The sequence below is a fragment of the Pinus tabuliformis genome, chromosome 3_2 (genome assembly GCF_031772625.1).
Source record: "Pinus tabuliformis cultivar Carrire ecotype Pingquan chromosome 3_2, CPIR1, whole genome shotgun sequence".
Classification (NCBI taxonomy): domain Eukaryota; kingdom Viridiplantae; phylum Streptophyta; class Pinopsida; order Pinales; family Pinaceae; genus Pinus; species Pinus tabuliformis.
Window position 1 is genome coordinate 686,432,600 of NC_142302.1, and position 13,882 is coordinate 686,446,481.

The 13,882-nt window shown below is 33.3% G+C and overlaps 1 protein-coding gene and 1 long non-coding RNA gene across 2 annotated transcripts in view; both read left to right on the forward strand.

The window, feature by feature from the left end:
- The window catches only part of LOC149182501 (agamous-like MADS-box protein AP1), a 292,710-nt gene that overhangs the window by 98,811 nt on the left and 180,017 nt on the right, over positions 1-13,882 (forward strand). The window contains exon 2 of the mRNA XM_089414579.1: positions 811-879. Coding sequence (XP_089270705.1) covers positions 811-879 — 69 coding nt within the window. The remainder of the gene's footprint in view (positions 1-810; positions 880-13,882) is intronic.
- The window catches only part of LOC149182502 (uncharacterized), a 42,133-nt gene continuing 41,431 nt past the window's right edge, over positions 13,181-13,882 (forward strand). Inside the window, exon 1 of the long non-coding RNA XR_016257140.1 lies at positions 13,181-13,815. This is a non-coding gene — a long non-coding RNA (uncharacterized LOC149182502). The remainder of the gene's footprint in view (positions 13,816-13,882) is intronic.

Here is a 13,882-nt window from a genome sequence, read left to right on the forward strand (position 1 = left end):
TTGCAGTTAGTATGGCTCCATCAACTGTCATACTATCCTCCTTGGCAAGTTTTATACCTCTGCTTTTCATGTCAAACTCCAAGAAAGAGAGAAAAGTCATTTAAACTCAATTATCTCTGGGTACGCAATTTCTCTTAGCCTTACCTGCGTGTACGCACCTCAAGTTCACAATACCTACGTACTTGTACGCTCTGTCTGTAAAGCAATGGGTGCGTACTCCTGTAAAGGTCAAAAGGTGCAAGTTTCACTCCAAAAAAGTTACTTGTGGTCATTTCTAGAGAATTCTAGAAGCTTGTTTGACGTGTATTGAGCGCCTCCAGATGGTTCATGTATCCCTATGAAAGAGGAACTTATCCCATCAAGAGGGGAGCTAACCCATCCAAAAAGGGGCTTATCCCATTGATGGTGGACTTGATTAACTTCCTCTAGAGCACTATAAATACATGCATTGGGCCAGAGGGAGGAGAGGTTAAAAGCTGAATATTCCTAAGGGTAGATGCTGCTCGAATTAGGACTTCCTTGTAGAAGCTTGTGAGGAGAGATTCCCATTCTTTCTTGTTTCATTTGGAAGTGGGTGAGCTGATCAAAGTAAAGGAAAACTCTTGTTGGACCCTGGGAGGGACCTACACAACACCAAGGCTCAGATTGTAATGGTTTCTTTTGTTTCCTATTAATACAAATAAGTCCATTCTTCTCAACAATTTGTTATTTATGAGTTATTTCATATACTCCTTGGTCTGTATGTTAAATATGTTTTATTTTATGAGATATTCAGGTGCTATTTAATCATTTGATTGTTAGTGAATGTAGGTTTCGAAGAGAAGGAGGAGCTCATCCGGATCGACGAGGCTGGACTACTACAACAACGTTGGACTACAGGTAGGATCTAAACACTTGATTTCTTATATGGTAAATGCATATTTAGAGAAGGATTGTTCTTAATTGTCTTGTTTGTCACTAGAAAGCCTTAAGATTCTAGGGAGGTTGGTTTTGTCCGCAAAATTGACTCTTTCCGCATGACATTGGTATATGTTTTCAAAGGATTTGATAGAAAGATATGGGGATATGAATACATTCCTCAACCACTTGGTAAATATTGAACAAAAAGGTCCAGTTATAGAGGACATTCAACAACTCTAAACATTGATTCTAAATGTAGATAATATTTCAAAGGATAATTTTTTACACCGATTTTAGAGAATGTCAAAGGAAATCATCCAAAATGGGGTGCATTTATTTGAACCTAAATCTATACATCCTTATTTTTGTTTGGTAACGAAAATTGAAAATAAAAATATGGCCATTGGAAAAATAGTAACTAATAACTACAGCGAAGACCATGCCTCCTCTCCTAAATCGAGAAGTTTGACTCAAAGAATGGATGAAAGAAGATAAAAGGGACTATGTTTCAAATATGATAGAATTTACAGTAATGGCAATAAATGGAATGAGAAGGAATTATTCTACATAGACTCTGAAGAGGAAGAAGATAACGAATTTGAACCATCACAACATTTAGAGCTAGAAGACACTACTCCAACAATATCTCTTCATGCATTGTCCATCATGAATACTCCACAATATCTCAAGATAAAAGGATATTTCAAAAAGAAAAAAGTGTTGATTTATTTAGTAGTTATGATAACTTCATCAATAAAAAATTAGCAAAACTTATAAATTCTTTCATATATGTAACACCAGAGTTTCAAGTAATGTTATCAAATAGAGGTGCCCTAAATTGCTGATGGAATTATCATACTATTATGCTTAAGACTGGGGAGTATTTTTTGGATAGTCCCAAATTTGAAATACAAATGACTAGTTCTGATGTTGTATTAGGTGTCCAATGGTTACAATCATTGGGAATGTTAACCTCTAAATTTGAATATCTCTTCATATAATTTACTTCATAAGAAAATTAAATTGAACATAGAGGTATTGAAGGGAAACCATCTAAAGTGATAAGTTATAATGGAATGACAAAATTACTCAAAATCATGCACTAGGGTGTTAAGGTGCAATTATGTTCACTAAATGTCTAAACATCAATATCATCTATGTCATGGAATCTCCATAAAGTTGTCAACAATCATCATGAGATATTTATATTAACGACTAATATTCTTCCCCCTAATCGAGCATGACCATGTTATTCATTTGTAGTTGGGAGGTATACTTAGAGAGAAATGACGAAGGGAAACTTATAGTAGAAATAGGAGAAATCCTTGAAACATGGATTAAGAAGCTGAGTATCCCAACAATATTGGAGTATTACATCAAAGAGAAGAACCTACTGACGGCGGAAATGACATAGGAAGATGACTTACTCTTTCATAATCATTAGTAGTTAGTCAAGCGCCGATGAAAACACTTACTTGAAATGGAGGGGCATGTTAAGCCCTATATAAGCCCCATATTAACCCTAAAAATCCATATTAGTCTATAGATATGGAGTGGTTACATTTATATTCTTATATTGTTTTGTAGGATATAAGTTTTCACGGTCTTATTTTATTGTAATTCTATGCTTTGTCTTATACATACACACAGACACACACTATGGAGACCCAGTATTAGTATCATAAAATATTTTTTTATACATTGTATTCATTGGATAACAAGCTATGTCCCTTGAAAAAGGACTATAATTATAGGTTTCTTATCATTTATAAGGTGGGGGGGGTCATAACAAAAATTTCTAGCGTGTTAAATACAATCGAACGTGCACACTCTTCTTTTCAAATATATACATATACATATTCACATAATCTTCTCAAATCAGGTACAACAAGCATTGAAAAATGCTTCTCTAACTCACATTATGACCATTATTGTTGGCAAAAATATTGAGAGGGGGGTGGGGTGAATTAATATTTGAAAACTCACTTAAACCTTTCAATTTCTTATTCATATTTTTGTATGCTACTGTGATTAAGTAAACCAATGTATGTATGCAATTATGATGAAAACAAGCAATCTATACATGGTTAACTAACTTTTCATTTATTTTATCATCTATTTAACTTGAACTAGTGCGTCATTATTTCATTATTGATTAAACATTAACCATGAGCAGTAAGAGTAGAATAAACGATCACACATAAGAAACACAACAACACATGATGAAACTAGGATTTTAGGTGGAAACCCAATGTGAGAGAAAACCACCTGTGTCATTATCTCTGTAACATCTTACAATATTATAATAGGGCAAACTCATACCAATATGTAGACACCCACATGCAAAAGGCTACAAGATTCTCTCATTCTTTGGCACCCACCAGAAGGGAGCACCAACCACCTGATCTCATTTACTGGTACCCACCAGAAGGGAGCTTCAACCCCTTGATTAGATTTACCATCTACCACTGGAAGGAAGCTTCGACTCCCTTATTGAAGGCTCTAACCCTTAGCACCTCTGTGGACCACGTTTCATAATATTTTATACTCGATCCACCTAACTTAAAACATCAAACTTGTAGGCCACTTTTCATCATATTTTCATACTAGACTCACTTCCATCATTTAAGCCCAATATCAGATAACAATACTGAAACCATTCACTGTATCAAATCATTCAACCACTAAACCAACTAAATCATCGAGACAAATACTGGATCTTAATAAACCAATGCAACTAGATCAAACCAATTAATAATAGATCATATTAGTGCACACCCATTCACAAGTGTCCCAAACCATACTCTGTTCATTACAAAAATAATATCTTGTCACCGCAAATCCTAATCAATCATATGTTAGTAGGTACCACACTGCTCTTCTTAATCATACCTGTATATGTATGCGCTTCCTGTGAAGACTATGTATGTATAGATCTCAAAACACTGATAACTAAATCTGAATTACTATACCACTAAATTAATCATTGATTTACATACTGAAACCATGATCGATCACTAAACTAAATACATATTACCACACAGTAGCATCATCGCTAGACAACATTCTATACCATAATCATTTCAACCCAACCAGTGTTATAAAACAGAGGATTAGAGGAATTTTGAGGTCTAAAATGGGCCTCCGAAGGAGATTATAAAATAATAATGGAAAAATTAAAATAAGATTACATTACATCATGAATTTTTTGAGGGAAAAATGAAACACTAATTTTTCAACTCGTATTTTCAACTTATCTCCCTACGCATTTACTCACATTTCGAGGAAAAACACTCATTGGATGTATAATTCGATTCCTCATCCAGGTAGTACCCATGTTGCATACTTTCGATGAACCCTCCTACACAAAAAAATGACAAATACATGAAAAATGTGATTGCAATCACGTTTTTTCATGTATTTATAAATTTTCATGTAGCAGGGTTCATTGAAAGTATGGAACATGGGTAGTCCTTGGATGAGGAATTAAATTTTGCATCCAATGAGTACTCTCGCTCGAAATTTGAGTAAAACCTCAAGGATATAGGTTGAAAATATGAGTTGAAAAAGTACTTTTATTATTTTTTAATCTTTTTACCTTTTTACTCTAGAAATGGTGAATCATCTCCCATGGTTGACATCATCATCTTGAGTCCTATTGGTTATTATAAATTTTATTTTGGTTGTACATTTTTCCTAGAAGGCCCATTTTAGATCTCTAAAGTCCCCTAATGATTGTCATAAGAGAGACTTCATTGATAGACAACAACAAACATAACAGAGCAGTTGATCCATCATCATTAGTTCATAGTAAAAAGCCCTAGCAGATATACACGACTATTACAAAGAACATCTGTGTATGTATGCGCTTATCATGTTTGACACCTACGTACATATTTGAACTTTCACAGAATGTATCCATGGCTCCCTTGAAGACGGTCCGTGTATGTACACGACCTCTTAGAGGAAAACTAGCGTACATATCTGTAATCACTGAATCATGCTTTTGCTGCAATCACAAAGCATAGTTCACAAACCTTATTGTCACATATTCATGTCAGAGTACAGATCTATCATTGTTAGTCATAATCATAAAAGACCAATCAAGAATATCCATTAGTCTCTATTATACTTTAAGATCCATCAGATCTAAACCTCCTCTATGCTCCTTGGTGGACAACTATTTCAGATCAAGTCATTCATAAATAAACCATCATTTGCACACTTAACACTTTGATCTCCATCTCTTTATAGCTCTTAGGCCTTAGGTAATACCTTAGGCCAATCCCTTAGTAATGCCGATGGTATTATTTGATGGGATCAAATATCTGTTGTCGTTCTCATTGCTATGGCTCAATGCCATGGTAAAGACCCCTGATATTCCAATTACCATGGTGTGAAATATGTACGTGACTATGCTTCACCATACCTGCATATGGATGCGATCTTGCCTCACAAGCCCCACATACACTTTTTCACACTTTTCTTTATCATACCTCTGTCACTGAACTTGACATTCCTTTGTCCATTTCATTTGTCACATCGTAACAACCTTTATAATCATCTAGCTAACATAATGTTGACATATTTATCAAGTAGGTTTCCTTGAAGGACAACATAGTAGCCATAATTCGGACAATCTTCCCCTTTGGAATTGATGTCAACCACTTTGGTGTTGGGTTAATGCCACTTGTAAATACCTACACACATATATGTAAACACACCAAGCTTCTCTCCCAAATCACCAAGATACTCCCCCTTTGACATCAAGGGAAACGGGTTGATCAATGTTGAATGAAGCTCTCTCTCCGTTTGTAGAGATGAGAACTCTAGATTTGGTCTACTAAATATGAACACTATATACTGACCATGCTCCCCCTGAGCATATGTTGAATCTTCTGGAAGATATACAAAGAAGTACATGACTCTATGACTGAAATAAATATGGCCTTTCCTATCACTAAAGAATCAAGCTTACATCAATCACTGAACATAGTGTGGTTGCATATTTGGCTCAACATTACATCAAATGCCAAAAATAATGGGACTACATACATAATTGAGTTGACCCCAATAGTCCAAACATTACTGAATATTACAATTATTGCATCATGGATCTTTACATGACCTCTACATCAATAGAAGGATATGAAATTTATAACCAAAACCAAAGACCCAAATAGTGAGGTGGTATGGCCATGATAGTGATCAGCAACCATCATACACCATATAGGATCCTGTAACATGAAAATCATGAAATAACATCAATCTTCACCAAGATCAACAAGTGACCAAATATGTAATGCCTTCAAGCATCACCAAACAGTTGTAGTAGTAGTATATCAATAACCATCCTCTTTTCTTCATGTAACCTACCTTTTCTCCATATATGAAGAGTTATAACTCATAGGAAGCAATATCATCTTCATGCAAGAAGAATTATTACACCATAAACAACTTCAACAATATGCAACCCATGTAATCATCCATAAGATTCATGCATCATCACCATGCATCACCAACATATGTGAAAACCATGAAAAACATCATAGAAAATTTTCACATGTAACTCGAAATATATATATATATATATATATAGGCACCATACATAACTACACCATATGCATCTCAAGCATCATAGAAGACATAATGACAATAGCATAACATAATCATCTTCACTAAATGCAACTTAAGTAACATATCCAAAACTTCAGTAACATATGTGTCTTTACCAACATAATGAATGATATACACTTTTCATGAACACCATTATGCAACAAGAAATCATAATGCCAATAATTCATTATCATAGCAAATGCTCCCCTTGAACCTTTGCTAATAGTTCACTATCAATTCTGGTCATATCCAACTTCATCGATTAGTAAATCTATCTAAAAGATCCAAAACAATAATGACATATTGTAGTAACTCATAAACCATCATAAGCCAATACCACTTCTAAGTAGTATCCGGGCATCAACAACCTGTAACCAACCAATGTTTGAACCAGAAACCCAAATAATAACCGACTGAAGTATATCATAAAATTTCCCTAATTGTTTCCCATTGTTTCTTTATCTCAGAGAAATATACACGACTGTCTAGATAAAAATCAACTATACATGTGACTATCCTTTATGAGATCTATGTACAAAAAGTAAAATGTTGACCCTTCATAACCAAAACTAACCCAGAGCTTGTACTGCATGTTCATGTTCACTATTTCTACATAAAATGCACTATCACTAATATAAGCAACATGAATATCAAATTAACATGGGAATCATCATCAATATATACATATGTATAGCTCCCCTTAGATTACACACCAAGGATTCTGAGGACCTGATTGTCATCATCATCTCTTTATGAGGTCATGTACCTCACATTACTTCTACAGTGATTGTTAGCAGTATGATTTAAACAAAATAGATTGCAATGGAAACTATCTTCTATTATTTTGAATCTGATGAAGAAGAGGGACTATACCTCTTATTTCGACCTGAATTCTTCTCTATTAGTGCATATAATTTTTCTAGATTTCTATATCCTCTTACTATAACCTTTCCAGTTTCATCATTTATAATTTTTCATTTAGTTGATGTAAATAAAATTATACATCTTTGTCAGCTATTTGGCCTACACTTAGAATATTTTAATTTATCCTTTGAACTAATATTGCGACAACTGCTCTTGCATGGTTCTCAAGTTTGATTCTACCTTTTCCCGCAACTTTTGTTGGAGCATTATTTCCAAGAATAACCATACCATCTTTGTTATTCCTTAGACTCAAACTTCTTCTTATATCCTATCATGTGATGAGATCATCCGCTGTCTATGTACCATTCATCTCCATCTTCAAACAAGTAGATAGAAATACCACACCTTATCTGTTCTTCTTCTTTCTGCTTATTATGATAAATGTTTGTGGATCGATCTTTCTTAGCTCTTTTGACATCAATATTCTTATATGATTTCTTGCCATGTTGTTTGTTGAGGTTCATAGATGTGTTCTTGCATTATTTTTCTACATGCCCAAACTTATTACAAGCATAACATATTATATGACCAGAAAAATGAGCAGGGGAATCATAATATTTTTGTTTCATATTCTTTCTATTGCAAGAAAATAGCTTTGTGACCAAACACATTGAAAGTGAAAAATATCTTTCAAAGGAACATGCATACCTAGGAGTTGATGTTATTTTTGTGAGATTACTATTTTCTTGAGACTGAAATAATCTTCTTCTTCAATTGGTTGCCACATGTCCATAATTATGACATATAAAACATTTAACATTATTGATCAGAGGAGAGAATCGATTAATGTTTCTGTTATTGGGAGAAACTGATTTCTTTTGAAAATTTGTCTTCCTTGGAAGTTGGTATGGTTGAATTCTTATCTCTTTGCTAGGAATGTCAGATTTCATATTGTTATCCTTCAAGATCCTTGTACAAGCCTATGAACTAGATTCTCCTTTTACAGTTTTATGAAAAGGGATACTAGATGTAATGGAAGAAGACCTTTGAACACTAAGAATGCTATCCAAAATCTAAGTACTATCTTGAAATCTTGAGTGTTTAACCTTTTTTTCTAATTTTCCTTTTAGAATGTTTACCTCAACCTCCATTCTTCAATATAGTTCTTCCTTTATATGATACTACTTCCTCATTCCTTCTTCGACCTTTCTCTCTTCTTCAAATTTCTCCTTTAATTTGATAATCTCTTTCTTTAGCCCATTTTGTTGTTCTTCAAATACTTGAAGTAACTCTTCTTTTTTCTTGTTCGAATTTTCTATATCCGCTCTTAGAGAGACGATCTCAGCTTCAATTCCTTCCCAATATTGTTTAGATTCTACTACAACATGATCCTTGTTATCATATTCCTGCAACTTATGCTTAAGATTAATAATCACGTTCAAAGAAAGATTATGTTTTATTCTCAGATTAAGAACTTTCTCTAACTTGCCTTCTTTTGAACCTGCAACTCCATTTGACATAACATACTTATCCTTTGAAACATCGTTATTTTATTTGTAAATATGATTACCTGTTTAGAAATCGTCCTTTGTTTTTCCTTCATAAATGACCTGCAGATTATCCGATACTTCCTTTGTTTTTCCTTCTTAGATGATATGCATATTATCCCATACTTCCTTTGTAGTTTCATAGTGCATAACCTCTCCTAATGTTGAATCAAGTATGTTACAGATGATTTCATCTAATGCAACATTATTCTTTTTTAATGCTTCACTTGATGGAGGATTTTTAGTGCAACTATTACATACTAAATTCCAGACATCAGATCCTAGGATCATTAACGTAGACTTCATCTCTTCTTTCCATTCATGATAGTTATTATTACTTAGCATAAATGTACCTTTATTTTCCATTGTTTTTTACTTTCCTTGTTCTTCTACTTCTAGGGCCATCATTTTTTAATCTCTTATCTCTTTAGAATTCTTACTTTCACTTTTACCCATGAGAGAAAGTTTAGTTGATTCACTTTCATCTTCACAATCATCATTATTACATAGACAAGGAAATGAACAACAATTAGAACAAAAACCCATACCTGATAATCTTTTGTTATTGTATTTTTCATTCTTTACCAATATAAAGAAGGGTGCTCCCAAAATTGAATATTTGTTGACATCTATCGCTGTCACTGCATCTAATATATGACTATCACTACCACAATTTTCTGACTCTTTCCTCTAAGCTATCTTCTTCTTTCCCATCATCGTTGATCCACTCCAAGCGATTAAGCTTCAACTGAAGTAACCTACTCTGATACCAACTTTTTTGAAAAATACTGAGGGGTAGGGGTGAAACAAGATTTTTAAATTCACTTAAACCTTTCAATTTTTTATTCAGATTTCTATACTCTACTGTCATTAAGTAAACCAACATATGTATGTGACTATGATGAAGAAAAATCATGTATACCTCGTTAACTAGCTTTTCATTTATTTCATCATCTTTTTAACTTGACCCAGTGCATCATTACTTCATTATTAATTAAACATTAACCATGAGCAGTAGGAGTAGAATAAACCATAACACATAAGAAATAAAACAACACATGAGTACACTAGGATTTTAGGTGGGGACCTAATGTGGGAGAAAACCATTGTTGTTGTGGTATCTATATTCATTTTTTATTATAAAGGAAAACATCTTACAATCTTGTACTGGTGTAGACTCATACCAGTGTGAAGACACCCACCTATAGAAGGATACAATCCTCTCTCGTTTTTCACCACCCACTAGAAGGGATCTCCAACCCCCTGATATCATTTACCGGAAGCCACTGGAAGCGATCCCAAACCCCATGATCAAATTTACTAACTACCACTAGAAGGAAGCTTCAACTTCATTACTAAAAGCTCCAACCCTCAGCACCTCTATGGATCCCTTCTCATAATATTTCATACTAGATCAACCTGACTCACAACATCAAACCTCCAGGCCACCTTTCATTATATTTTAAGATTGACCCACTTCTATCATTTAAGCCTTAGATAACATTACTAAAACCAATCAATGTATCAAATCACTCAACCACTAAAACAATTGAATCATGAAGATAATTACTAAATCTTAATCAATCAATGCAACTAGATCAAACCATTTCATAATTGATCATATGAGTGCAAATCCATTCAAAAGTATACCAAACCATACTCTGTTCATCACAACAATCATATTTCGTCACTGCAGATCTTGATCAATCATATGTGAGAACGTATACAATACTCTTATCAATCATACCCGCATATGTACATGGTTCCCATGAAGACTACCTATGTACAAATCTCAAAACATTGATAACTAAATCTGAATCACTATACCATTCAATAAATCATTGAATTACATACTAAAACCATCACAGATCACTGAACCAAATATAGATCACCACATAGTAACATCATCATTAGACAACATTCTATTCCATAATCAGTTCAACCCAACTAGTATTGTCAAGGATATATTATCATAAGAGATACTTCATCGAGAGACATCAACAAACATAACAAAACAGATCAACTATAATCATCGATTCATACTACAAAACCCTAGCAGATATACGTGACTATTACAAAGAACATCTGTGTATGTACACACTTATGATGTTTGACAGTTGCGTACATATTATGAACTTTTAAAGAATGTATATTCAACTCCCATGAAGAATATCTGCATATGTACACCACCTCTTAGAGGAAAACCAATTTACAAATTTGTCATCACATATTCATGTCAGAGTACAAATATATCATTGTTAGTCATAATCATAAAATATCAAGCAATCATATTCATTAGTCTTTATTATAATTTCAGATCCATCAGATCTGAACCTCCTCCATGCTTCTTGGTGCACACCTGTTTCAAATCAAATAATTTATCAATAACAAATCACTTTCACACTTAACACTTTGATCTTCATCTTCGTATATAGCTTAGGCCGTAGGCAATACTTTAGGCCAATCCCTTAGTAACATTGGTGGTATTCTTTGACGGGGTCAAATATCTATTGTCATGGTGATTACTATGGGCCAATACCAAGGTAAAGACCCCTTGTATTCCAATTACCATGTTGTGGAATACATATGCGACTTTTATTCACCATACCTTGGTATGTACGCGATCTTGTTTAACAAGACCTGCATATACTTTTTGACACTTTTTCTTTGTCATACTTCTACCTCTTAACTTCACATTCCTTTGTCCATCTCACCTGTCACATCTATACTAGCTTGTATAATCATCTTGGTACCATAATGTTGGCATATTTATCAAGTAGGTTATCATGAAGGATAACACATTAGCCATAATGCCAACAATTACTCCGTGATATTACTCAAAAAAATACAAATCCATGAAAATCTCTCACCATACATCAGGTTTCACTTAATACCTTTGATGTTCTTTGATGCAACTACCATTCACTTGATGCATCCAAAATAGTGACATAAACAAAAACCAAATTCTTACACATTCTTCCTCTTGTTAATTTTGTGACCAAGCTTTTCCTCCTCTTAGCTTGCACCTTTCTCTTTGTTTATTTCTCTACTTGTTCCCACACACAAAATTGGTACTTGTGGAAGAAATATTAAAAATCAAAGACGTGTTGTAAGGTGGTCTCCCATTCTTTAAAATTTCTTTTTTGTCCATTTCATTTTGAATTTTGCAAACACTTCTTAATATTTAGAAACTCAGGCAATCTTCTCTTATTAATCACCCAACAAATTGATTTTAACTCCATTTTACACTTGACTTTTTATCACTGGTGAATTTTACTTGACTTTTTATCACTGGTGAATTTTTCAAAATTAAATATATATATAGAAAAATATATCTCCCTCCACTTTTTTCATATTTTATTTTAACTTATATTATTTAATTTTTTATTACACTTCACGAAATGCCTCAAAACCTAACTCTACTATGTTTACTTTTTTTTATTACACTTCAAGTAATGCTTCAAAACATGACTTTCCTTTAAATTGAAAATAAGTCACTCCTCATTTAGTTTTTAGTGCCTTAATTTTATTTCAAATTAATATCTCAAAATTTTGAACGTTGTGCTTTCTCTATGAAATAATAGTCATTCGTTCTTACTCTCACTGATATCTCCTCCTTCACATGAACCTCACAGTATCAAAGTCCAGTACTTATTGAAAAGTAGGAGTGTGCATATCCTGCAAACTTTCCTTCAAATGGATATTGAGAATTTTTGATTGCATCTCACAACTTTTCACTGATGAATCACAGCCATCGACGACTTTATGAAACAATCTTTCTAAAGTCCGCCTAAACTAACTAACTTCTCATGTGGCTACATGTCCCTTTCCTTCAACACAATATGATATCCTTATCACTCTTCTTACTTACCAAGTGTAATTACTATACCTCTGTGCTACAACGTCCAATATCTCCATATATCTCCCATACCCCAAGGTTGCACTCACATGGTTACAAAGTCAAAAACATCACGCCCTTTATGTTACAATTACATTATAAAGTATCTCATATATAACTAGCTGAGTGATTTTATTCTACCCAGGTACATCAATAGTCCATCCCTATCTTCCTTTCCTTTCCAGTGTCACAAGTAGAGATTACTCCATTATACTTTTCGTCTATATTATAGATAGATATTTTATTTTTTATTTTAAATGGTCTGATATATATATATATATATATATATATATATATATATATATATATATCTATATCTATATCTATATCTATATCTATATCTATAGGATTATAAAATTTTTGTCAAACTCAATTATTCCAATCTACCGATCACACAAATAATCCATCCCTCAATTTCTTCCTTTCTAGTATCACAAGTAGTGACTACTCCAACTCTATATTAAGGGCACATATTTCATTCACTCTATATTAAGGGCACATATTTCATTTGAATGGTTGTTTAGCTTTTTAAGTATTTTCTTGGTCTATGGGATTATGAAGAATTTCATATGAGAAGAATAAGTAGGATAAATCATGGAGCATAGAATTATGCCTCTTCAGTTCTATCCATTGATGCAATAATTCACTCTGCAGCTTCACTAAGTTTATCAAAATTACCAAATGTCTAAACAAGAAAACTTAAAATAAAGAGAATAAAACAAATGATAAGAAAATTGGAGGACCATGTATATAGGTGGAACTTTCTTTTCATCGTTCATTTCATAAAACATGATTTCCAACTCGTTCCTTTTTTAATTATTTTTTCTTCATTACTTGTTATTGTTTATAACATCGTGTTCTCGAGAAAGGTAATGCACACCCAAATTGATCGCGAGAAGCCATGATGGAGAAGAAAAGGGTTGATGAAGACAAATAATTTCTTGAATTCCATGAAGCTATGGGATGATTCAGTTGATTAGAGGGTCAGAGGTGATTTTCCGCTAAACTTTCTTCAAAATTCATTGAGTTCTTCGATCTCAATTGATTATTTTCTAAA